This window comes from Rattus norvegicus, chromosome 8 (assembly GCF_036323735.1).
Source record: "Rattus norvegicus strain BN/NHsdMcwi chromosome 8, GRCr8, whole genome shotgun sequence".
In the NCBI taxonomy this organism is placed as follows: Eukaryota; Metazoa; Chordata; class Mammalia; order Rodentia; family Muridae; genus Rattus; species Rattus norvegicus.
In genome coordinates, this window is record NC_086026.1 from 80,226,405 (window position 1) to 80,252,685 (window position 26,281).

At 39.4% G+C, this 26,281-nt stretch overlaps 1 protein-coding gene across 1 annotated transcript in view; it reads left to right on the forward strand.

Annotated features, from left to right (window-relative positions):
• The first annotated feature begins 457 nt into the window (after positions 1 to 457).
• Positions 458 to 26,281, forward strand: part of Adam10 (ADAM metallopeptidase domain 10) — a 131,867-nt gene continuing 106,043 nt past the window's right edge. Inside the window, exon 1 of the mRNA NM_019254.1 lies at positions 458 to 719. Within this exon, the coding sequence (NP_062127.1) occupies positions 665 to 719 (55 nt within the window). The 5' untranslated portion in view covers positions 458 to 664. The remainder of the gene's footprint in view (positions 720 to 26,281) is intronic.

The following is a 26,281-nucleotide window of genomic DNA, read 5'->3' on the forward strand; positions in this document are numbered from 1 at the left end:
ATGCAGAGCTTCGAGAGAGGCAGATAGAGAAGCAAGGAAAACCTCTCGTTTTCTGGAGGCAAAGAAGCCGAAAGCCCTGTTTGAGAGCTTCGGGCTAGGGTGTGAGCCCCAGCGACAGCCCCTAACAGCTGGTAGAACCAGGTAGCACTTTCACCGAGAAAAGAGCGCTCCCGCCCGGGGCGGTGGGCGGGTCTTCCCGTAGCCCCGCCCTCCAAGGCCAATCCCTGCTCGCCGGCAGCGGACAGGAAGCAGCGGCCGGGCCTAGCGGCCGGGGCGCTCGCCTTGGCACGCATGCGCACCATCCCGGGGCGCCTGTGGGAGCAGGGCGGGGCGGGAGGCAGGGGCGCGGCCTCGCGAGTGCATTGGGTACGGATGCGTCACGTGGCGAGAAAGGAGGCGGAGGGCCGCGGCTCAGGGAAGGGGCTGAGACCAGGCGAAGAGCGAGGGCCGGGAAGCGGGGAAGGGAGGAAGGAAGAGGCCGAGGGGGAGGGAGGGCCCTGTTTTGGCGGAGTAGGGCGCGCGGCTGGGCCCCTGAAGTGGAGCGAGAGGGAGGCGCTTCGCCGGTGCCACTGCCGGGGAGGCTCGTCGGGACCCAGCGCCGGTCGCGGCTCCCTCAGGATCGATGCACCGCGGTTAACCCGTGAGGAGGCGGCGGCCGCGGAAGATGGTGTTGCCGACAGTGTTAATTCTGCTCCTCTCCTGGGCGGCGGGGCTGGGAGGTGAGACACTACCCCGGGCGGCGGAGGAGCGGCGGTCGGCCGAGCGCAGCGTCGCAGAGCCGGGCCGCGCGTGTCAGGTCTCCTCAGCTTCTGTCAGCTCTCAGCTCGCCTCAGCCGACCCCGAGCCGCGCTCCCCGCGCGCTATTGTCCCTCGCGCGCCCGGACCGCGCTCCCGCCGGCGGCGGCCGGAGCAGGCTGCGGAGCCCCGGGCCAGGCCTTCCCCGCCCCCACGGCCCGGCGGCCCTGCCTGCCTAGCTTCTCGCGCCGCTTTCCCGGGAGCCGCGGAGCCCAGGCCAGCCGCCCTCGCGCGCTCCGCAGCCACCTTAACCCTGCCCCGGTCCGAGCTCCGGGACCGCGCAGACTCGCAGCAACTTGCGAGGTTGGCAGCGCGGCGCTTGCATTGTTCTGGAAGCGAGCGAGCGGGGCGATCTGGAGCGGACCCGGGGCGGGCGCCGGTGTGCGTGTCCCACCCGAGCGCCTTCCCTCCTCATCGTGATCTTTTCGGAGTGTTGGCAGCCAGCGCTCCGGAGGGTGTGTGTGTGTGTGTGTGTGTGTGTGTGTGTGTCTGTCTGTCTGTCTGTCTGTCTGTCTGTCTGTCTTCTGTCTTCTGTCTCCCCGGGGCAAGGCTTAGTTGACTGAGGAGGATAGCAAGCCGTTTTAGGATGCTCTTCGATCTGTCTGTCTGTTTGATTTGAGTCCCCTAGAGAAGCAAGACCAACCCTTCCTGGGCTATCCAACTTGCAGAGTTTTCTTAAACTCTCAGGTGGAGCAGATGTACCGCGTAGTCAGAGGATTGTCAGAGCTGTGCTCCCTCCCCCTGCAAATTGGCGTTCACAGTTGCTTAAAGTTTCCTGACGCTTCGGGTTTGAGATACAGCGATATTTCATTCCCAGTGTTTCCTAGGAGAGGTCGCATGATTATTTTGTTCCTATGAGAAAGTGCTTTACCTTTGGTAAGCTGATTTGCCACCCAGGTATTCGGATAGAGCTTAGCTTAAAAGCATTGAATTGGAAACAAAACAAAAAGAAAACCCGGAAAACTTCCAGGGGTGTTTTGGATGGTTGTCAGTCGTCTAACTTGATACTTTAGAAAATATCCTAGTGTTTTCTGTAGTGTATTGTCTGTGTTCATCCTTTTGTCTTATTGACTTAAACTGCAGGGCCCAGCCTATTTTTGTCCGGCTTTCTGCTTACTCTGAAGTTGGTTTGTGTACCTAGTATCTGTTGTCATGTGTACTATTCATTTATTAAGCACACATTTTAGATGACAGCCACTAATAGATGCTTGATTTTTTTGTTTTGTTTTTGTTTCTAAGAACCAGGTTGCAGACCGTTTGTAAAGAGCCTCTTTATTTAACATTTGTATTTTGGTAGCGTGGCTTATAGCCCTGGTTGGCTGTTTTCACTTTTAGTGATTATGGTCAGGAATTAGACACTGTTCTCTATGAGGTAATTAAAACTAACGTAAACGCGTAGATAAGTAGTGATATAAAATGCCTTTTATTAAGGAAAACTAAAACCAATGTAGCCTGTGTTTAGGGGAAAAAGTAAATTAACAGCATAATCATTGAGGGTGAAGATTTTTATTCAGATCTTTGGAGTCTTTTTCTGCACTAGGTAATGATTCAAAGGCCAATTTTTGTTGTGCTTCTGTTAAAAACTTAAAAAAAAAACCCAATGTTTTCACTTACGCATTTCAAAATTGTAATACTTGAATATATAGGTATATTTATAATTTTGGGCTGTGGAATGTAGCCCAGAGCAGTTGCCTAGCAAGGCCATGCAAAGCTTTGGATTCAGCTGCCCAGTTTAAGGCCCTAAAACCCTCCTATGTTTACTTGTAACTCTATGCTGTTTTTATCGGATCTGAACTATGTGTAGCTAAGTTAATACACTTTTGTGATGCTTTAGGCTAGTGTATGTTCAAGCTTAGTAGATAATGGCTTTACTGCATTGGAAAGGTAAATGGTTGTAGCAGTATAGGCAACTTTAAGGTATGAACCATGTTCAGGCGAACTAAACTGTTGGTCGCTTTCATCTTGCCTGTTTGCTGATCACTGTTGTGTGTGAATGTTTCTCTCACTGCACGTAATGTGAGGGGTGGGAAGCTGGAAGGAGGCAATAAAACGCTTAAACATGAAAACAAACTTTCCTCGTTTTCCCTTCTCTATTAGTAGATGTCCTGGTCAATGTCGAATTTGTAGAAATATACTGTGACGGTTTTAGAGTTTATGAAATGTCTGTATGGAAGTACCCAAACATGTGTACAAAATGCTTCTAAAAGTTATTTGAGGCCTAGCAAAATGGCTCAGATGGGAGCATTGGATTTGAAAGCCTGACTATCTGGTTGTTTTTTTTTTTTTTTTTTTCTTTTTTTCGGAGCTGGGGACCGAACCCAGGGCCTTGCACCTCCTAGGCAAGCGCTCTACCACTGAGCTAAATCCCCAACCCCAAGCCTGACTATCTGAATTCTATTCCCTATCCTTTAGTTGAGAGAATCAACTCCTGAAAATTGTTTCTTTCTTACATGCACATGCACACCATGGTTCCTCATGCCCTTACTCACACATGTTATTTGGACACATGTTAGGAACTTATTGCCACTGTCCTGATTAGCTAAAGAATTTTTATGTATGTGGTTGTTTTTTTTTTTTTTTTTTTTTTTTTGAGATGCCAACTGACTGTTTCTAGACTCTGACTCTTGGACCCAACTTATCCTTTGGCCTTCCTGGTAGCTGGGACTGTAGGTACAGGCCTTTATGTAGGGCTAACTGTTACCTTTAAGCATAGAAAAAGTTAGTCTTTCTTTTGAAAAATTATTTTATGGGCAGTGGTAAAGCACACCTTTGATCACAGCATGTGGGAGGCAGGGGCAGGGGCAGAGGCAGACAGATCACTGAGTTCAAGGCCAACCTGGTCTACAGAGTTCCAGAAACTTTGTCTTGAAAATCAAAAAAAAAAAAAAAAAAAAAAAAAAAAGGAAAAGAAAAATTATTTTGTGTGCTTAAGAACTCAGAAGGTATTAGTTATACCAACAAATTAATCCTCTAATGTTTGGCTTGAAGAAGTCATCCATGTAATGAACCTTGGTAAGTGGGGTGTGTGTGTGTGTGTGTGTGTGTGTGTGTGTGTGTGTGTGTGTATTTTAATTTAAAAATCAGTGTAAATGCTTTGTATGATACACATTCTACAGAAACAAACTTTTTGGATACTTAGCCTAAGGAATTTAAAATATCAAGGTTTAAGCTTTAACTCTTCACTGTTTTTTCTGTGGCAAGTAGGAGTATGAGAAGATACTTTTTGTCATCTCTTTGTCATCGACTCAAAGGAGCTTTAACTTTTTATCTTTTTACAACTAGAGTTTGAGACTCCAGTACACTGTGTCACCTAAACAAGGCCAAGTTCAAGTCATCCCCAGCATTAGCAGTATCTCTTGTGTCAGTGCAGGAACCCTGTTGGCAGGGATGAGGGGACTGGGCATGGCGGGCAGGCACTCCTTTGTTTTTGATGTGCTTCTAATAACTTGTTCCATACCTTCACATATTGCATATTATTGGATCTCTTTTTTCCTAAGCATTGTAATCCAAAGGGTTGGGTGGAGGAGTACATCATTGACTTAATAGTGTTTAGGAGTTTCTCCTTTAAATATGTATGAAAATTAAATGTAGGCTTAAAGGGATAACTTTTCTAGTATCTGCTAAGTGGTGAAATATCCAAACAGAGGCCAGTTGATTTTCGTTTTATTTCGGGTAGTAGAGGTTAGATCTGAGGTCTCCCAAATGCTGGGCAAATACTCTACTACTGAACTACATTTCTAGTCTCCCCTGCCCCCAAACTTTTTGTTTTAGACAGGGCCTCCTTACTAAGTCCTAGGCTGACCTGGAGCTTGGTATCCTGAGTAGTTGGGACTACAGATCTGTACCAATAGGCCTGACTTACCTCAAAGCAAGAGAAATCTCAAAGGTTAAAGTTTTAAGCCACTCCTTTCTATGTACCTCTATATCTGTCTTTAAGTTTTGTTTTTCTTTTCTTTCCTTTTTTCTTTTCCTTTTGGAAACAGAGTTTCAGTGTGTGGCTCACACTGTTCTTAAATTTATAGTTTCCTGCCTCAGTTTACCTAATGTTGGTATTACAGGTGAACTCTACCATGTCAGACTATCTAAAAACTTTCTTCTGGCTGTGGTGGCATATAGTTTTAATCCTAGCACGCAGGAGGCAGAAACAGATGAAACTTTGAGTCTTGAGGCCAGCCTGGTCTACACAATGAGTTCCAGGATAGCCAGAGCTACACAATGAGACCTTGTCTCAAAGAACACAAAGAACCCCACAACTTTCTGCCTTTTTTTTTTTTTTGAAAAAAATCTCCCTTTAAAAAAAAGATTTATGTGTATGGGCGTTTTGCTTACATGTATGTCTGTGTACCACATGTGTGCTTGGTAGATTCCTCTAGAACTGGAATTACAGTTGTTAACTATCATGTTTGGTGCTAGGAATCAAACCTGAGTCCTCTGGAAGAGCATCCAGTGCTCTGAATCACTAGGCCATCTCTTCAGCCCCTAGATAATAGCTTTCTAAAATGCGTTTAGGTTTCCTGGTTTTCTTGTGAAATTTGAGGATGTTATTTCTAGGGGGTCGGGAGTGGGAGTCAGGCTTCTTATCATGAAGCCCATGTTGGCCTTGAATTGCCACATAGTCTGTGCTAGCCTGGAGTTCTTACTGCTCCTGCCTCTTCTTTTGGAGTATTGGTATTACAGATGTGTGCCATCATACCTAGCCAGGTTGTCAACTTAAACTAGTTTCTAGCTTCTCCCTCTGAGAAAACTAAGACAACATACTTAACACTTGCCTGTACAGTGGAAATTCTGATTCTTCTGTGGGAGAAAGTAGATTACCTTTGGTAGTTTTATCTTTTTAAATGTATGTTTGGCTTTGTAGCGTTTACTGCTGAGGTCACTTTGTAGTTTCTGAACTATTGAGATATGGTACTAATGTGTTAGTTGAAGTGAGAAGGATAGAATGGAAAGAAAACCCATGAATAACCTGGAAGGTTTAACAAAAACTCTGCTCATTCATCTAGTAATAGACAGATCATGTCCTGAGTCTGAATGGTGAATACTGTAGCTTTAAACTAATTTACTAGATTATTGATAGGAAACACATACTTTTAAATGTTTATTGTAATAATACTTATTGTAATATTCCCTGTAGTAATATAAACTGTGAATTGAGGAAATGTATTTTCTCTACTTAAAGGAAACTCAGTAGAAGCTAGACAGTAGAAGCTCCGATATTTGTTTTATTTACTGTAAGAGCTGTGCTATAGTAACACTGTTATTCTAGTTTTTATTCTTTTGTTTATATTAAAGTTGCATTTCTAGTTTCCCTTTTTACCTTTTTTTCCCTCAGCATAGAGAATTGAACAGCCTTGCTCCTGCAAGGAAAGCGTTCTAATACTGAGACTTATGTTCCAACCCTCTTTTAATATTTGAACTTTTAAAAATTATTTATTTACTTTGTGTGTATATGTGCACATACTTGTTTGCATGCATATGCTGCAGCACACTTATTCAGGTCAGGGGGCCTTCTGGAAGTTCTACTTTATGGGTTCTGGGAACTGAACTCAGATTGTTAGGCTTTCACTGTTCTTTCTTTATGATTAATTTTGAGACAAGGTCTCACTAAGTTGACCAGGGTGGCCTTGAACTCTATGTAGCCCAGACAAGCCCTGAACTTGCAATCTTTCTCTCTCAGTAGTTTGAGTAGCTAGGATTATAGTAGGGTCAGGTAAAGTTAACTCCCCACCCTGACTCTTTTTCTCTCTTTGGTGTTGGAGACTGAATCCAGGTCATTATTAATGCTCTACTACTGAGATGCACCCACAGCTCAGTGTTTTAATTATAATGTTTAGGAAAAATTTGCTGATGTTGGTGGGGTGTTTGTTTGTTTTGTCTTTTTGTTGATACATGTAGGACATAATTACTGAGTTGCCCAATATGGCTTAAGACTCCTAGACTGAGCTCTTGGGACTATAGCAGTGGGATTTACAGGTATATGCCATCATGTGGGCATATGGTTTTGCAAAGGTCTGTCTTAAAATAAATCTGTGTTAATCCCAATAATATAGTTTGCACATATGGAGACTGTTTGAGAGCTGGACAAAGGTAATCTCAATTGATGCCTTTTAGTGATAGGTTGTGCAACTATTAATTGGAGAGATATATTGTAGAGTAGGAAAGCCTGTAGACAGAAAAGTACATGGTTTTTTCAAGTTGGAGCCCCAAGCTCAGAATCACTGAGGCAGAGACCTTAAATAGCAGGAGCTGATTTGTAGTTAGTCTGCTTTTCACTAGGCAACTCCATGTAGTAAGGTTGGGTAGAGCCTCAAGGTTGTTTAAAATTTTGTTGTTGTTTAAGGAAGAGTTAATTTATTTAATACTTGCTAATGCTTCTCCCATGAAATTGTAAAAAGTTGACTTGGGGTCAGCAAGATGGTTCAGATGGATAAAAGTGCCTGTCGTCAAGTCTGAGAACTTGAATCTGATCCCCAGAATACACACAATGGAAGGAAAGAACTGATTCCTATAAGTTGTACTCAGACCATACGTATACAGAGTTGGCTTGTTCTGGAAAATAACCTATCAGTGGTAATTCTGACTAACCCAGATGCCAGTGTTTTTAAAGGTTATTTATTAATTAGTTTAATATATATGATATATGCATGTAATTATGTTTTTGTAAGCACTTTGCAGAGGCCAGAGAAGGATTTTGGGTGCCATCCTGTATTGTGTTCACCACAATAGCCAGAGTAGGGTCTCTGACTGAAGTAGAAGTTTGCCTTTTTAGCTAAGCCAGCTGGCCAGAGAGTTCCTGGGATTTATACCAGGAGCCTGTCTGTACGCACTAATAGAGGAATTATAGGTATGAGCATCAGTTCTCAGATTTGCATCTGTCTGCTGGTCATTTATGTTCAGGTCCCAATGTTTGGACTAGCATTTTTACAGAGCCATTTCCCCCATCCTCTGTCCCCATCCCCCATTGTCAATTTTTATATTAGGGACAATGAAGCAATCAATGTCAACCATAGTGGAAAAGCTGCAATAATTTCTACTAGTTGGATCTCTAGTTATTCTCCAACAGTGAGACTGCCTTGGGTTAGTACTTGTGGGCATAGTTCTGATCTAGGTAGGTTGCAGAAATGCATATGAGAATAGTTTCAGATAATGTGCTCTCCCTTTGCTACAGAAAGAATTCATCCTGAACCTACTACAGATCTAGCTAAATAATAAGCAAGGTGTCCAATGAGAACCAGGATTATTGGGTATCTATAATTAGATGGAGTTTTGATGCCACAGTTTGAGAAGAAAAGTAAAAATACTAAGTTTGTCAGAGGGGAGGAAATGCCAGGATGTAAGCATCTAGTTTCAGTTATGTATTGTAGTTACAAGTGAAGTGAAATTTGGTGAAGACGTCACCTAACTAGCTGGGACAGTGTGTGAGGTAAAGCATGATGATGCATGCAGATTTAGAAATTAGGTTTGAGGAGACACAGTTGTTTTTTAATTTCTTAATTTAACATGTTGGAATTAATTTCTTTGGTTCTAGATTGCCTGGTATATCTGGTTATATGCAAATTGTGAACTCACCATTTCAAACACTAGTTGGGGAAAATAGTATGATCTTTGAGTTTTAAATGGCAATCGGGAGAAATGCTAGCTAGGCCGTAAGGACCTGGACTTGCATTATTCATATTTTGGGCCATTACTGGGATGGACTATTATGGAATGCAGTTGGTCTTCATATTGAATGATTGGGATGTACTACAATGAGGAATACGTTAGGCACTTGGTGAATTGTGTGACTTAGTCTCAGGTTAGAGTAGATATTATAGAAAAAAAGATTTTAAAAGTAAAAACTGTCAAGCTGACTCAGCAGGTAAAGGCACTGCCATTAAACCTGAAAACCTGAGTGTGATCCCTGGGACTTACATGGTAGAGGAGTGAACCAATTCCCTAAATTGTCCTATATATTGCCCGCCCCCAACACACACACACACACACTCTCTCTCTCTCTCCTCCCCCCTCTCCCTCCTTCCCTTCCCCTCCCTCCCTTATGTGCACACACATATACACGGGAAAAAGCACTGGTAAAATTTGGCAAATGTTTCAAGTTAAACTAACAAAATATACTGAGGGCTTTACTGTTGAAATGAGATCTTAGAAGTTTTTTACAATAGAGAGTGACTCTGTAAACTTTTGAGGACCTAAGTTGTTGAAGTTGAAATTGTCTTTTGAGATTTTGATTCTAGATAGAAGATAGGGGTGGATATCATAGTCTGTGACTTAATACTACCACGCTTCTTCCTGGGGACGCTTAAGAGTTTGCATTGCTCTTCAGTTCTCTGTGACTGGTAATTTGGCAAGTATTGTTCTAGAGAGTTAGATGATAGGAGTCTAATATATTTGGAAAGAGGGGAGTGATTAGCTTTGAAGATACACGAACACATTTTTACAAAGTAATTTTATTTTATATGTATCAGCGTTTGCCTGCATGTATGTATATGCACCATGTGTATATCTGGTGCCTGTGAAGGCCAAAAGAAGTTATCAGATCTCCTGGGACTGGAGTTAGAGATGGTTGTGAGCCACTTGGTAGGTACTAGGAACTGAACCCAAGTCCTCATATTTTAAACTGTTAATGTATCTCTGAACTATCCCATCTCTGAACTATCTCTTTAGCCTCCATATTTGTTACTGATTTATCTTGTTGGAATTAACCTCTAAGATTTTAGACTATGTCTGGTACTCTGTTAGGTTCAGCTTGTAAACTTTCTATTTCAAGATGGGGAGAACAGGATTATCTTTAAAGTTTAGGCAAATGGCTGTATACTATTTGAGGAACAATAGTTCCACAAATATCTTCCCATGTCTTTGTTTACATTAATGATGATTAGAGGCACAGAGTCACACAAACATTTGAACTTTTGACTTTTTGTAATAATAGCATATATCAACCTAAAAGACCATCAACAGATGAATGGGTAAAGGAATTTATTATTTATACACAATGCAGTTTAATTCAGCTGTAAAGAATAACCAAATTTGCAGGAAAATTGGTAGAACTGGAGGTTGTCATGTTAAGAAAATAAGCCACACTAAGATAACTGTTTTCTGTCATATGCAAAATCTAGGCGTGTGCATGGGTGTGTGTGTGTGTGTGTGTGTGTATGTATGTATGTATGTATGTATGTATGTATGTATGAATGAATGAAACCTCACTGGGGCTTGGAGTTTACTAAGTGGGCTAGGCTGGCTGTCTGACCAGTGAGTCACAGCAATTTGCTTGTCTCTGCTTCCCCAGCACTAAGCTTACAAGCTTTTTACATGTGTTCTGGGGTTCTCATGTTAATGTGGCGAACACTTTATCAACAAGCTATCTACTCATCCCTGACTTTATTCTTAGTTTATATGTTTTAGGACCTAGCACAGAGTGTAGCTCACATCAATATTTATAATAAATGTTTTATTAAAATTGCAGAATTAGTGCTGGTGAAATGGCTCAGCAGGTTTAAGAAAAAGCCTGATAAGCTGTGTCGTGAATCCACAGTGAAGGGAGGTGACCAACTCCCAAAAGCTGTCCTTTCTCATCTGCCATGCACATTCATGTGTGCCTGCATTCCCATACTCTCTACGTACATGTACACATCATACACACAATATTAAATAAAGTTAAAAAACCCACAAAACAACATTGCTTGGTGAGTGGAGTGGATTTGCGAGTTCATGTTACATAGGCATTTTCATTAAGCAAGGTTGTAGTTTAGTGAAATAGCCTTTGAATTGCTGTCTGTCTACAGTGTTATGGAAATAGCTTCATTATGTAAAGCTAAATGTCATGATGATTTTTGTTAAAGTGAAATATTCTTGCAGTACATTAGATGTATACCTTCCCATTAATACAGTATATTATCCGAATTTCAAGTGGACAATAATAAGGATTAAATACATTAATCTAGAACCATTTGGCTGCTAGCCTTGGAGGTAGGTAGTCATTTGTACACACAAATTTTAACTTTATTTTGGTCAAGATGTTTAATTTCCCTGGTGACCTATAATCTGATTTTTCCCATGTAGTAGTACAAATATCTTAGTAATCCAAGAGTGTTTTTTCCTCATGTGTAGAGTAAGCTACAGAGTCGTGATTGCCAGCCAAGTATGACATGGATGGGAAGCAATCCCATGGGTATGGGCGTAGGCTGAAACGTAAGATAGAGGTACAGCAGCAGTGGAAGTGGTGGCTGGAATTTCTTGCATCTGTGTGGAAGAATAATGTAGGTAGGTTGAAAGCCTTAGTCTTTTATGAAGATTACCATCTGTATTGGTGGTATTTATTTGAAAGTATATGAAAATTTCAGGTATCAGCATTGTGTGTGTGTGTGTATTCATATATATGAGTATATATATATATACATATTCCATTTTGGAATTTTAATACTTAATTTCTTAAGTAAATGGTAGAAATAGAATAGTCAGTGGATTTTAGTCATTCGTAGAAATAGAATAGTCAGTGGATTTTAGTCATTCATATTTTGTGCCCTGTGCAATTGATTTAGTTTGTAATTGTGAAAGGGTTACTTAACTTCACTTCTGATTGAGCTATCTTTATTATTTTATTTATAAGAGTCTAGCTTATTTTTAAAAAATGGATGTATTGAAATATGCTTTTAATTATAGATATATTTTGTTATCTTGAAGTTTTACTTGCAACTGTGAGATGTAGATAGCTGAGTCTAGAAGATTTGACTGGTCTCTAGTGAAGAAATAGATATTGTTTTCAGTTTGAAGTCACAGTGTAGAAATGGTATGTCTAAATGCATTAAAATACTTTGCTATTATTGCTGAAATATAGGACATAGTTCTTAGAAGGCTGTTTTTGTTATCCGAGAGAGCACTTTTGAAAGAGCTGTGTAATATTACACAATCAGAGTGAATTCATATTGGCATAAAAGAACATTGGTCATGGATGTTTCTCGAGGTATGGCTGATGGCTTGAAAGGAAGTATTTTGAAATCACATTGTTGACCTTAATTGTCAACTTGACTGAATTTGGAATCACTTAGGAGACACAACTCTGGGGATGTCTGTGAGGGTGTTTTTAGAGAAGTTTAGTTGAGGAGGGAAGATCTGAATGTGGGTACTACCATTCTATGGTTTGGGGTCCTGGACTGATTGCAAAGGAAAAAAAAACCAGAAAGGTTGCTGAGCACCAGGACCCCATCTCTGCTTGCAGACTATGGGTGAATTGTGACTAACTGCCTGATCTTCTTGAATCACATCTTCTTGTCCATGGTGGACTACACTGTCAGGCCACAACAGTGAGAAAAGTAACTGAATAAATTTAGTGTCAAATTTTGAAATTAATGTAAGTGAAAGTATTGGAAATAATTTGATTGCAGCTAATTCTCTTGAGGCATTAGAGATGTACCAGCTTTAGCTTGTCCTCTATCTACCCTTTCATGTATTGTAATTGAGTTTTCCATAAGTAGGAAGATTTATTATGTTAATATTTTTGTTAGTTTTTTTTTTTTTTTACCCATTCTTAAGATTGTGTTATCAACTTTTCTGGTTTGGATGTAGATGGAAAAATATTTGTTAAGTAATGTTGCTGTTTGGTCCAAAAGTGATCCTATTAACCCACCATCTGTAGGCTAAGTAGTTAGGATTACAGGTATGATCATGTGTGGTTTACTTAGTTTATTTTCATGATGTTTGTAGTTCTTTGGTTGAACCCGGGGCCTCCTCACACATGGTAGGAAAGTGCTTTATCCTGTAAGACTAAGTGCCGAAATCTCAGTTTTTCAGGTTTTTCAGGTTTGGTGGCAAGTCTTACCATCCCTAGTGTGTGTGTGTGTGTGTGTGTGTGTGTGTGTGTGTGTGTGTGTGTGTGTGTGTGAGAGAGAGAGAGAGAGAGAGAGAGAGAGAGAGAGAGAGAGAGAGAACTGTGTTAATGTTCAGAATTTCCTTGGGGCCTTTAAAGTGTTAGTTACTGTGTGCATTACTGTGTACTTTATAGAAGTTTAGATTTCTGAAATCTCTAACAAAGGACAAGGAAGCAAACTGCTGGTGCTAGGCTTTTCTGAGTAGATGAAATAAAGTAGCTGAAGAGAAAGATAACCTACTGAACAAAGTGCACAGTGGAGTGGTTTAATGTAGTCACAGTGCTGCAGTGAAATAGCCTAAGGATTATTGCATCATTGTGGCCTCCCCAATCAAGATGTTAAGCCATGGAGAGAAATGCTAATAGTTCAAGTGGAAAGATATATGACACATGGAAATGGGTTATCTAGGAACTTTCCTTCACCAGAAGTTGTCATTTTCCACTGACCTCAGATAAGGAGCATTTCACTCTGCACTCCAGGTTAAATGTGTGTTTATTTTGCTATTACCAGGAAACATTTCTACATGGGAACACCTTTAGTAGAGTTGTCTGTATTTGGAGATAAAAGGAGTTTGGATTGGCAACATTTTTCTTTTTATCTCTTTTTCAGTATTGGGTATCAAACTGCAGGCACTGTGGATATTAGGCAAGTTTTCTGCCTTTGGGCTATATACACCCCTGTCCTCTGGTTGATGTCTTCTGAGCCCTTCTTGTTAATTTTCCTGTTGTTCCTTGTGCCCTGCATGGTAACACATAAGTAGTGAAAAGAAATGCTCTAGCTCTGCACTGTTTTGGTTTTGGTTTTACTCCTAGTCTTTAGAAGGTCGTTCTTTTTGTACTTGATATATTTAAAGGGTTTAAGCCAGGGGAAAGTTTTTGTCATGGGATATAAATTCCATGTTAAAGTAGCAGCAAGCTTTTGAAAGACACATTTCTTTGCTAGTAGTTAGTAGTTATTTTCTCTGTAACCCAGGTAAGCGTTGAACCTGTTCTCCTACTCAGGAGCTGATTTCAGTCACCAGTTCACCGCTATTGCCTTACTGATTCAAGTTAAAATCATCTTCTTTAGTTCAGTCACTCTTCTCCCTGCATCTGCCCCACTCAGTCTCTCTTCACCTAGCAGTCGGCCATCATCCAAGAGTGGTCAAAACCAGCCAATAACAGAGTGTATACTTTATAGTGGCTAAAGTTACGACTTTTATTATATGAATTTTATCTTGATTAAAAATATTTCAGTTGAGCAAACAATAACACACTTGTCAAGTAATTCACCATTGTAAGTAAAAGTTTGTAAAAGCTATGAGTGCCTTTGTGTTCATTTCTTTTCTGGCCAGATTTGCCCGTGTCAGGGACTTTACACTCTGGTCCTTTACATGCAAAACAATTTCTGTATATAGTTGTATTATCAGCTCTTAAAAATTTACTTTGGAAACTTAAAAAAAAAAGCAATAAGATATTAACGATTTCCAAGTATGTAATTTAAAAGTTCAGTAGTGTTATGGACACTCATTGTTGTAGTTTATTCTCGGTCGCGTCTTTTCATACGTTAATTTACAGATTACCTCATACCTTATTCCAGTTCCTTCCTTGGGATTTTTAAGCGGCCACTTTCCTTAAATAACAATTAATAACTTTTTATAGCTTTGATTATTGTTTATCTTTTTAGAGCAAAGCTCCACAAGATGAGTAGTCATGTATTGTAACTTTTTTTTTTAATTTATTTAATACGTAATAATAATTCTTTGGGTATTGTAACTTTTTAATGTTCGTATTCTCAGAACCTACAGTAGAGTTAACATATACACTATTAAGTGTACCCAAATTTCTGAGAGTGTGTATGGAGGGAAAAGCCTCTGGAGATTTGTGTTTTTTAAAATTGATCCCCTTACCATTTTGAATGGTGCTTAGGGTCAAACCTAAGACTTCAGGATGTTAGCTAAGCACTTTACTACAGAGCCGTTCCTCAGCCGTACTGTAATCAACTTTAAAATAGAACAGGATTACCGTTTTTTGCTAGTGTATTTATTTTGCTCATTAAGTACTTCTACATGGCCTTTTAATTAAAGAGGTAGAGTTAGACTTTTTTTTCCATAAAAACTAAGTTGCTTTTAAAAAACCTGTGTCTTTTTATCTGAAAGTATATTTTATTTTGTGCATATGTGTGTTTTTTCTGGAAAGTATGTCTGTGGTATGTCTGTGCACTTGTGTGTCTGATTTCCATAGAGACCAGAAAGTGTCAGAATATTTAGAACTAGTGTTTACAGACACTTGTAAGTTGCAGTACAGGAGCTTGGAATCGAACTTGTGTTCTCTGAAAGACCAGGCAGTGCTCTTAACTGAGCCAAGTCCAATCCCTGAAAGCATTTTAAAGTTTATATTAGTTCATTACAAAAGTACCCTAAATGGATTAATATGTTGTTGTTTTGAGACAGAATTATAACCAAGGATTGCTTCAAATTCATCTTCCTCCCTCAGCTTCCTTTCTGTTGGCTTATAGGTGTGTCAGTCACAATGTCCAACAGTAGTTTTTAACAGTAACTTACTACATTGTTAGGTAGTGTATGCTGTATACCATTCTCAGCACTTTAAACACACATACGTTTAGTCCCTAGAATTAGTCACTTTAAACAGCATACATTTAGTCCATTTAGTCACACTTAGGTGTAAGTACTGGTAAATTATATATTTTTTCAAATGGGAAAAATAAGGCATAATGAAGTAGGTAGTTCAGACAGTTATAAATGCTGCATTGTTATTTTGCATGGAAATTTCCTGAAATGCACCCATGATAGCAGTAAGATAATCCCTCCTTCATCTTGTAAATAAATATAGGGGTTTATAAAAGAGTCAGTTTTATGCCAATGCCAGGCTTTTTGAAATTCTATTATTTAGTTCCAAAGAATCACATGGTTTCCAGTGATTAGTTTATGGCTTTTAATCTCTAAAATATAGTTTCCCTTTGCTTGGAACATTTGAATAGATTCATTCATTAATTATTTATATTGGTATTTATTGATCAACTTTTTTGAGATGGGGTCTCCTTACATATCCCTGACTGGCTAGCACTTGCTGTGTAAACCAGGGTGACTTCAAACTCAGAGGTCCTCCTGTCTCTGCCTCAAATGCTGGGATTAAAGGTATATACCAACATGCTTTACCTGACTGTTGTCCAAGTGCTGAGGATACATGAGTGATCAAAGTGCTTATTTAACTTGTGACTGTATTCTAATGGTGGTGATGGGTAGTACATGTTAGTTAGAACTCATAAAGAATACCAGGGAATGTGCACTAGATTGGGTGGTCAGAGAACTCAGGGTGACAAAAGGTGGTAGATAGAGATACTGCACATAGAAGGAGAAGTGGAGGAGGATGAGGGTAGACAGGAGTTGGGTGTGTGGGGTGCAGTTTCTTACAAGGATCATGCTTAGCTTTATAAACTATAGACTTTGAGTCTGGAAGGTTAACATGCTTGTACTTTTCTTGAATAGAGTTACCCTGTTGTATAAAGGATAGATGGTAGGAAGGTAGGAATAGTACCAAAAAGGTCAGTTATTTGTCATAGTTTTGACTGTCAAGATACTTTTTTTTTTTTTTTTTTTTTTTTTTTTTTTTTTTTTTTCCCTGTGGCTCTGGCGGTCTTGGAACTCGCTCTGTAGACCAGGTTGGCCTCAAACTCAACAGAAATCTACCAGCCTCTGCCACTCAGCTGACTGTTGAGATACTTTTGAACCTTTCTGTGCTTAGTATGTTTTCAGCTTTTAGAGTTTCAGATTTCTTTGCAGCACATTTCTTTCTTTCTAGGCATGGTAGTTCCAGGCACCTGTAATTAGAACTATCCCTGAAAACTTAGGTTCTGAAACTGAGCAGACATGCATTCTTGATGAAGTTTTGGCATTAGTGTGCATCTTTTGGGAAGTTTTCCCCCAATTCCTTTTAGATTGAGTTTCTGGCACCAGAGAGGGCTTGTGGTACAACTTAGTGGTAATGTGCTTGTCTCAGCACCCATGAGGTCCCTGTGTTAAGTCTCCAGCACCACAAAGATGACATTAGAAAGGTAGTACTTTCAGTATTTTGATGGTAATTATGGTGTATCTGCTTGCTTCTGGGAGTTACTTGGGTAGTCTTGAGGGTGATAGTGGAGAGGTTTGATGCTCTTTTACAGTGTGGAATTTTGCTCCTAAGTAGATTGTATTGTATGAGAAGTGTAGAGGTCAAAGAAAATCACATTGAAAAATATTTATGGAAACATGAGACAGATATAAGACAATTTGTAAGAAACACAGAATCTTTGATTTCTATTTGAGTGTGATATTGCTTTGCCTGATTCCCTTGGTTAGATCGATACTATAGGAAGGATAAGATTATTAGTCCAAAGGCATCTATAGATAGCTAGAATCTAGTCTAGAAGAATAGCAGGTGGCAAGGATTAGTACTAGAGTAGATGGTAAGGAATTGGAATAGATAGTTGGCACACTGGCACTGGGGAAACTGAGAGCTTTGCCAAGGAGGACTGGATGCAAAAATGAGAGGCGTAGAGGCCGTGCTTTGTTTAGGTAGAGATGCGTGTTTAACATGTGTGTGTGAGACCTGATGGCATCTGTGTTCTGGCTTTACTTTTTGATTTCCTGACCAGTTGTTAAGTATAAGAACAAAGCTCAGTTGAGTCAGGTCAGAGTCTGAGCTGCATGTAGGGCTCTGCGTGTAGAAACAGGCAGTTCTGTGGTGTCTGACTGAGTGAGTGGGGCAAAGGCTGAAGATTGGCTTGCATTCCTGTGGAGTTAACCATGCCAGTGTCAATTACTAGCTGTGGAAATTAAGGGTATACACATATATTTTGGATCTATAAAAAGTACATTCCATTCCTTTTTAGTATTTCATTGTATGTAGCTTTAAAAAGTGTATCTTAAAGGTGGATGCTAGGTTTGAAGGCCATGTGCTGCCACGTGATGGTTTTCATTTCTGTTCTTTGTAGTCACATCAGTGTCATGAATTTGCCTGATTTTATGAAGATAGTAGAGCTGTTATATGTTGTCATGACCTCATTGATACCTCATTTACTTCCTTCATACTGCTCCTGATTTTTCCCTGTCCTATTACATATCTCTTAAACCACCAGTTTCTTTAATATCACCTGATAACTTTTTAATTAATAAATCTATTTGGTGGATTAAATAGAAAAGTTCAGAGCAGTGTATAACCTGGTAAATAGCAAGTGCTCAATAAATTTTAATTTTCATTACATTCAATTTATAAGTACTATTGTTGTGGTGGTTAGCCTTGGTTATCTTGATACCTAGATTAGTAGCCTGGAGAGGATTAACTAGATATAAGGGGGTGGTAAGTCCTGATCTGAATGTGGGAGGTACCTCCCATCCAATATGTTGAGGCCTGGGTGGAATAAAAGGGAAATAAGAAAGAAGCATTTTTTCTGCTTCCTGGCCACTGATGTGAGAGCCACTTTGCTCTATCATACTGTCTCTGCCATGGCAGAGTAAAATCTCTGAGTTTGTGAGTCAAAATAAGTATTTCCTCCTGTAAGATGTCCTCAAGGGTTTTTTTGTTTTTTGTTTTTTGTTTTTTTTGTAACTGTCATGTAAAGTTAACAAGCTTGCATAAGCATTTATTTTATTTAACCTATTTTAAGATCAGGTGCTAATTTAGAAATGTATCTTAAAATTACAGTTATTTATTTTTCATGGGGTTAGGGTGGGAGCAGAAGCCTGCCTTGATGTTCATGGAGGTCAGAGACCAACATTTGAGAATTGATTCTTTCTTTCTACCTCATGGATTCTAATTCTAAGGATTGACCTAAAGTTACCAGGTTTGGCCACAGGCAGCTTTATATACTAAGCCATCTTCCCTGTCATAATTAATATTTAATTAAACAAAAACTTTACCTAATCAGGATAGTCCTTTTCCTCCTTTATACATAGTAAACTGTCAGTGTCCATTAAAAAACAAACAACAAAATCAATAAAACAAAACCTTACAACTAAAGTACTTAAATAGAATAGCTCTTTGTAGTTTTGGGATTTAAATTTTTCTTCTGAGGATGTAAAATGTTCACATTTGTTCATGTAAAAATGTACAATTTTTTTGTTTCTGGCTAGAGCCAGATTTTCATGTGAATTTTAAAATACTAGATTTCTAAAATAGAAATGGAAGGAAAGCATTAGCATGATTTTATGAATATGAGATGAACTGAAAGGTATTCTTACTAAAGTTGAGGGAAAAGTAAAAATGCTCTCATTTCTTGTGGTTTGTGATAATCCTAGTTAGTATAGTAAGCTAAACAGACAAGGTTATAAGTAGATGAGGGAGAGATTTAAATAGGAGAAACAGTGCCAGGAAAGAAAATCAAAATATTTTCAGAAGTTTTCGTGCATAATCAAGGACTTTACAGGTTCTCTCCAGAGAAATAAAACCAGTAAGAAACAGTTAAATGGATCTGGATGATCTAGGCGTGGGGGTGGGAGTTATTAGAGGAATTGACTTGTGGTTATGGACAATGAGAAGTGGCATGGTAGGCCATCGGGAAGAGAGAAAGGGAGAAAAGTGCATATGCAGGATGATGAGCTGGTGATGTTCACCTATCCTCACTTACATCCCTAGCTCACATGGCAGTCTCATAGACACACCCAGAAATAAATGGCACTTTGGCTGCTCTTTTGATTATTTTTTTTTTAAATTAAATGCGAAAGTAAAAACAAAATCAAGTTTATGTGTGTGAGTATTTGCCTGCATTTATGTCTGTGTAGTACATGTATGCCTGGTATCTCTGGAGGTCAAAAGGTGGCATTGGATCCCCTGGAACTAGAGTTACAGACTGTTGTGAGCTGCCATGTGGGTATTGGGAGTCAAACCTAGTCCTCTGGAAGAACGCCAGTGCTTTCAAGGGTGGAACCATCTTTCCTGCCCTATCTCTAAATCTTTGTTAATCTAGTCAGGAAGACATTAACTATTACAGAGGTCTATTGATCTTATGTTAGTGTTCTTATTGCAGCAGAAAGGATGCATTGTTAAATCAACACTAAGGAAACTTAGTGTCTTTAATGACTTCTGTAACCAACCTGCCTCAGCCTCCTGAGTACTAGGATTACAAGTTTACTCAGCTCTGTTGCACAAAAGCAGTGATAAAAACCAACACAGAGCTTCTTATCTGTGCTAAACACAAGTACTGTTAAAAAACTGGCTTTTGGTTTATAGGTTGTAGACTCTTGTAAATTTTTCTTAGCAGTTCTTTTACCTAGAAGCATGGGTGGTCCTTAGCCCTGTTAATACTCTATTGATGCTTAAAGCAATTCTGTATAGAAAAAAAAAAAAAGAGGGCGTGGGGAAATAGCTGTTGATTGAAGTCTGGAATTTCTTCATGAAGAAAAATCACAATGCTTCCTAAGTTTGAATGTACATATAGATGACTTTGGAAATCCTGTCTGGACTTAGATCGTGTGCCTTTCTGTGACTGTGACTGATGCCTGGGAAAATCAGCTTGAGGAAGGAATAGTTTGTTTTGGCTCCTGGTTTCAGAGGTTCCAGTCCAAGGACCACAGCTATTGTATCTGGCCTGTAGTGAGGCAGATGGAACGTTCTGATAGAACAGAGTTGCTCACTTCATAGTGGCCAGGAAACAAGGACGGGTAACTGGAGGTTGCTGGGTCAAGGTAAATATGCTTTTTAATGGTATGCATACTTCCAGTGACTAACATCTTTAAAATAGGGCCCACCTTCCATAGCTCCATCCAGTAGTCTCCTCAACATTTTAAGTCTGCCAGTGACTGAGAGCTTTAGTTAGGTCAGAGCCCCGTTGATCTAACAGTATCTGAAAATAGACACTGTACAGGTTTTGTCCTAATAGTTTCAATGCCTCTCAATCCAGTCTAGGCAACATTCAAAGTTATTTACCACACTGAGTTATTTGGGGGAGTTATTTGGGGGTGACAGTAGATGCTCTGGGGTGCCTCAGAATCTACCCTAACGTTTTCCCACTGTGTACCTATGTTCTAGCCCTTGAAACAATTTAGACACTGAGGTTTCTTGTGATAGGAAAATCTGTGCAAGGAAAAGTATTTGTATAGGGTGAAAGCATACACAGAATTGTATTTCTAGATCCTACAAATGTACTCTCATACCTGAAATTGATTAGTACTTGATCTTTTATTTTTTGCCTATTTCTTGCTTTGTCTTGTTCAAAATAGAGGTGTTTAGGAACAACAGATTATTGAAAGATGGGCTAATAGTTTATTAGAAGTGATTAGAATGGTGATATTTAAGTTTTTGAGAGAGCAAGTTGGAATATTTGGTTTTTGAGTTGTCTGATTTATGTTTCTTTTTTATTCTGTACTTTTTGGTTTTTTTTCTTTTCTTTTTATTGGATTTAAAAAAATTATTTACATTTCAAATGTTATTCCCTTTCTCGGTTCCCATCTATAAACATCCTATCCCATCCCATCCCCCTTCTTCTATGAGGGTGTTACCCCATTTAGCCACTCACCCCTTCCAGCCTCCCTGCCCTGACTTTCCCTATACTGGGTGTGTCTATGTGGGGTCAGCCTAGGCAGGACTAAGGGCTTCTCAACCATTGGTGCCCCACAAGGCCATACTCTGCTACATATGCAGCTGGCGCCATAGGTCTGACCCTGTGTATTCTTTAGATGGCGGTTTAGTCCCTGGGAGCTCTGGTTGGTTGGTATTGTTGTTCTTATGGAGTTGCAAGCCCCTTCAACTCCTTTAATCCTTTCTCTAACTCCTCCAGTGGGGACCCTGTTGTCAGTTCAGTAGTTGGCTGCAAGAGTCTGCCTCTGTATTTGTCATGCTCTGGCAGAGCCTCTCAGGAGATAGTTATATCAGGCTCCTGTCAGCATGCGCCTATTGCCATCCATAATAGTGACTGGGTTTGGTGGCTGTATGTTTATGGGCTGAATCCCCAGGAGGGGCAGTCTCTGAATGACCATTTCTTCAGTCTCTGCTTCAAACTTTGTCTCTGTATTTCCTTCTATGAATAGTTTTGTTCCCCCTTCTAAGAAGTACTGAAGAATTCGCACTTCGGTCATCCTTCTTGAGCTTCATGTGGTCTGTGGATTGTATGTTGGGTAATCTGAGCTTTTGGGCTAATAGCCACTTATCAGTGAGTACTAACCATGTGTGTTTTTCTATGATTGTGTTACCTCACTCAGGATGATATTTTCTAGTTCCATCCGTTTGTCTATGAATTTCACAAAGTCATTGTTTTTTTTTAAAGAGATTTATTTATTTACTTTATGTGTATGAGTACACTGTTGCTCTCTTAATACATACCAGAGAGGGACATTGAAATCCCCTACAGATGGCTGTGAACAACCATGTGGTTGGTGGGAATTGAACTCGGGACCTCTGGAATAACAGTCAGTGCTCTTAACCACTGAGCCATCTCTCTAGACCTCATTGTTTTTAATATCTGAGTAGTACTCCACTGTGTAAATGTACCACATTTTCTGTATCCATTCTTCTGTTGAGGGACATCTGGGTTCTTTCCAGCTTCTGGCTATTATAAATAAGGCTGCTATGAGCTATAGTGGAGCACGTGTCCTAGTTACATGTTGGAGTATCTTTTGGGTATATGCCCAGGAGTGGTGTAGCTGGGTCCTCAGATAGTACTATGTCCAGTTTTCTGAGGAACCTCCAGACTGATTTCCAGAATGGTTGTACCAGTCTGCAATCCCACCAACAATGGAGGAGTGTTCCTCTTTCTCCACATCCTCGCCAGCATCTGCTGTCACCTGAGTTTTTGATCTTAGGCATCCTGACTGGTGTGAGGTGAAATCTCAGGGTTGTTTTGATTTGCATTTCCCTGAAGACTAAGGTTGTTGAACATTTCTTTAGGTGCTTTGTGGCCATTTGATATTCCTCAGCTGAGAATTCTTTGTTTAGCTCTGTGCCCCATTTTTTAATAGGGCTATTTGATTTTCTGAAGTCTAACTTCTTGAGTTCTTTGTAGATATTGAATATTAGTCCTCTATCAGATGTAGGATTGGTAAAGATCTTTTCCCAATCTGTTGGGCCATTTCGTCCTAATGGCAGTGTCCTTTGCCTTACAGAAGCTTTGCAATTTTATGAGTTCCCATTTGTCGATTTTGATCTTAGAGCATAAGCCATAGGTGTTCTATTCAGGAAAATTTCCCTAGTGCCTATGTGTTTGAGGTTCTTTCTACTTTTTCTTCTATTAGTTTGAGTGTATCTGGTTTTATGTAGAGGTCCTTGATCCACTTGGACTTGAGCTTTGTGCAGGGTGATAAGCATGGATCGATTTGCATTCGTCTACTTGCTGATCTCCTGGTTGAACCAGGACCAATGCAAATCTTGAAAATGCAATTGAAAATGTTGAAAATGCAATCTCCCCCCCCCCCCACTGGATGGTTTTAGCTCCTTTGTCAAAGATCAGGTGACAATAGGCATGTGGGTTCATTTCTGGGTCTTCAATCCTATTCCATTGATCTATCTGCCAGTCTCTGTACCAATACCATGAAGTATTTTTTTTTTTTAATCACTATTGCTCTGTAATACAGCTTGAGATCAGGGATGGTGGTTCCCCAAGAAGTTCTTTTATTGTTGAGGATAGTTTTTGCTATCCTGGGTTTTTTGTTATTCCAAATGAATTTGAAGAATTGAGGTGGAATTTTGATGGGGATTGCATTTAATCTGTAGATTGCTTTTGGCAAAATGGCCATTTTTACTATATCAATCTTGCCAATCCATGAGCAAGGGACATCTTTCCATCTTCTGAGATCTTCTTCAATTTCTTTCAGAGACTTGAAGTTCTTGTCATACAGAACTTTCACTTCCTTGGTTAGAGTCACATGAGGTATTTTATGTTATCTGTGACTATTGTGAAGGGTGACATTTCCCTAATTTCTTTCTCAGCTTGTTTATCTTTTGAGTAAAGAAAGGGTACTGATTTGTTTGAGTTAATTTTATACCCAGCCACTTTGCTGAAGTCGTTTATCAGGCTTAGTAGTTCTCTGGTGTAACTTTTGGGGTCACTTAAGTATACTATCATATCATCTGCAAATAGTGATATTTTGACTCTTCCTTTCCAATTTGTATCCCTTTGACCTCCTTTTGTTGTCTGATTGTTCTGGCTAGGATTTCGAGTACTATATTGAATAAGTAGCGAGAGTGTGGGCAGCCTTGTCTAGTCCCTGATTTTAGTGGGATTGTTTCAAGTTTCTCTCCATTTAGTTTGATGTTGGCTACTGGTTTGCTGTATATTGCTTTTACTATGTTTAGATATGGGCCTTGAATTCCTGACTTTCCAAGAAAGTCCTGAATTTCCAAGACTTTTAGTGTGAAGGGGTGTTGAATTTTGTCAAATGTCTTCTCAGCGTCTAATGAGATGATTATGTGGGTTTTTTCTTTGAGTTTGTTTATATAGTTGATTACGTTGATGGATTTCAGTATATTGAACCATCCCTGCATCCCTGTGATGAAACCTACTTGATCATGATGGATGATCGTTTTGATGTGATCTTGGATTTGGTTTGCAAGAATTTTATTGAGTATTTTTGTATCCATATTCATAAGGGAAATTGGTCTGACATTCTCTTTCTTTGCCGGGTCTTTGTGTGGTTTAGGTATAAGTATAATTGTGACTTCACAGACGAATTGGGTAGTGTTCCTTCTGTTTCTATTTTGTGGAATAATTTGGACAGTATTGATATGAGGTCTTCTATGAGGGTCTGATAGAATCCTGCACTAAACCCATCTCGTCCTTGGCCTCTTTTGGATGGAAGACTTAATAACTGCTTCTATTTCTTTAGTACTTATGGGACTGTTTAGATGGTGTATCTGATCCTGATTTAACTTTGGTACCTGGTATCTGTGTAGAAAATTGTCCTTTCATTCAGATTTTTCAGTTTTGTTGAATATAGGCTTTTGTAATAGGATCTGATGATTTTTTTGAATTTCCTTGGTTTCTGTTGTTAACGTCTCCCTTTTCATTTTGAGTCTGTTAATTTGGATACTGTCTTTGTGCCCTCTGGTTAGTCTCTGGCTAAGGGTTTATCAATCTTGTTGATTTTCTCGAAGAACCAGCTCCTGGTTTTGTTGATTCTTTGTATAGTTCTTTTTGTTTCTACTTGGTTGATTTCAGCCCTGAGTTTGATTATTTCCTGTCGTCAACTCCTGTTGGGTGTATTTGCTTTTTTTTGTGTGTTCTAGAGCTTTTAGCTGTGCTGTCAAACTGCTGATATATGCTCTCTCCAGTTTCATTTTGGAGGCACTCAGAGCTATGAGTTTTCCTCTTAGCGCAGCTTTCATTGTATCCCATGAGTTTGGGTATGTTGTGCCTTCATTTTCATTAGATTCTAAAAAGTCTTTAATCTCTTTATTTCTTCCTTGACCAGGTTATCATTGAGTAGAGCATTGTTCAACTTCCATGTGGATGTGGGCTTTCTGTCATTTATTGAAGAGCAGCCTTAGTGTGTGGTGATCTGATAGGATGTATGGGATTATTTCAATCTTCTTGTGTTTGTTGAGGCCTGTTTTGTGACCCATTATATGGTCAATTTTGGAGAAGGTAGCTTAAGGTGCTGAGAAGTTATATTCTTTTGTTTTAGGATGAAATGTTCTATAGATATCTGTTAAATCCATTTGGTTCATAACTTCTGTTAGTTTCTCTATATCTCTGTTTAATTTCTGTTTCCATGATCTGTTTATTGATGAGAGTGGGGTGTTGAAATCTCCCACTATTATTGTGTGAGGTGCAGTGTGTGCTTTGAGCTTTAGTAAGGTTTCTTTTATGAATGTAGGTGCCCTTGTATTTGGAGCATAGATATTTAGGATTGAGAGTTCATCTTGGTGAACTTTTCCTTTGATGAATATGAAGTGTCCTACCTTATCTTTTTTGGATAACTTTGGTTGAAAATTGACTTTATTTGATATTGGAATGGCTACTCAAGTTTGTTTCTTGGGACCACTTGCTTGGAAAATTGTTTTATAGCCTTTTACTCTGAGGTAGTATCTGTGTTTGTCAGTGAGGTGTGTTTCTTGTATGCAGCAAAATGCTGGGTCCTCTTTACATATCCAGTCTGTTAGTCTGTGTCTTTATTGGGGAATTGAGTCCATTGATGATGAAAGATATTAGGTACCAATGATTGTTGTGTTCTGTTATTTTTGTTGTTGGAGGTGGAATTATGTTTATGTGGCTATTTTCTTTTGGGTCAGTTCAAATTAGATTACTTTCTTGCTTTTTTTAGGGTGTAGTTTAGGAGTTTTCCATTTATTATCTTTTGTAGGTCTCGATTTGTGGAAAGATATTGTGTAAATTTGATTTTGTCATGGAATATCTTGGTTTCTCCATCTATGTATATTGAGAGTTTTACTGGATATAGTATCTTAGACTGGCATTTGTGTTGTCTTAGGGTCTCTATGACATCTGTCCAGGATCTTCTGGCTTTCATAGTCTCTGTTGAGAAGTTTGGTGTAATTCTGATGTGTCTGCCTTTATATGTATTTGACTTTTTCTCCTTACTGCTTTTAATATTCTTTCTTCATTTTGTACATTTGGTGTTTGACTATTATGTGATGGGAGGAATTTCTTTACTGGAGTTCTGTAGGCTTCTTGCATGTTTATGGGCATCTCTTTCTTTAGGTTAG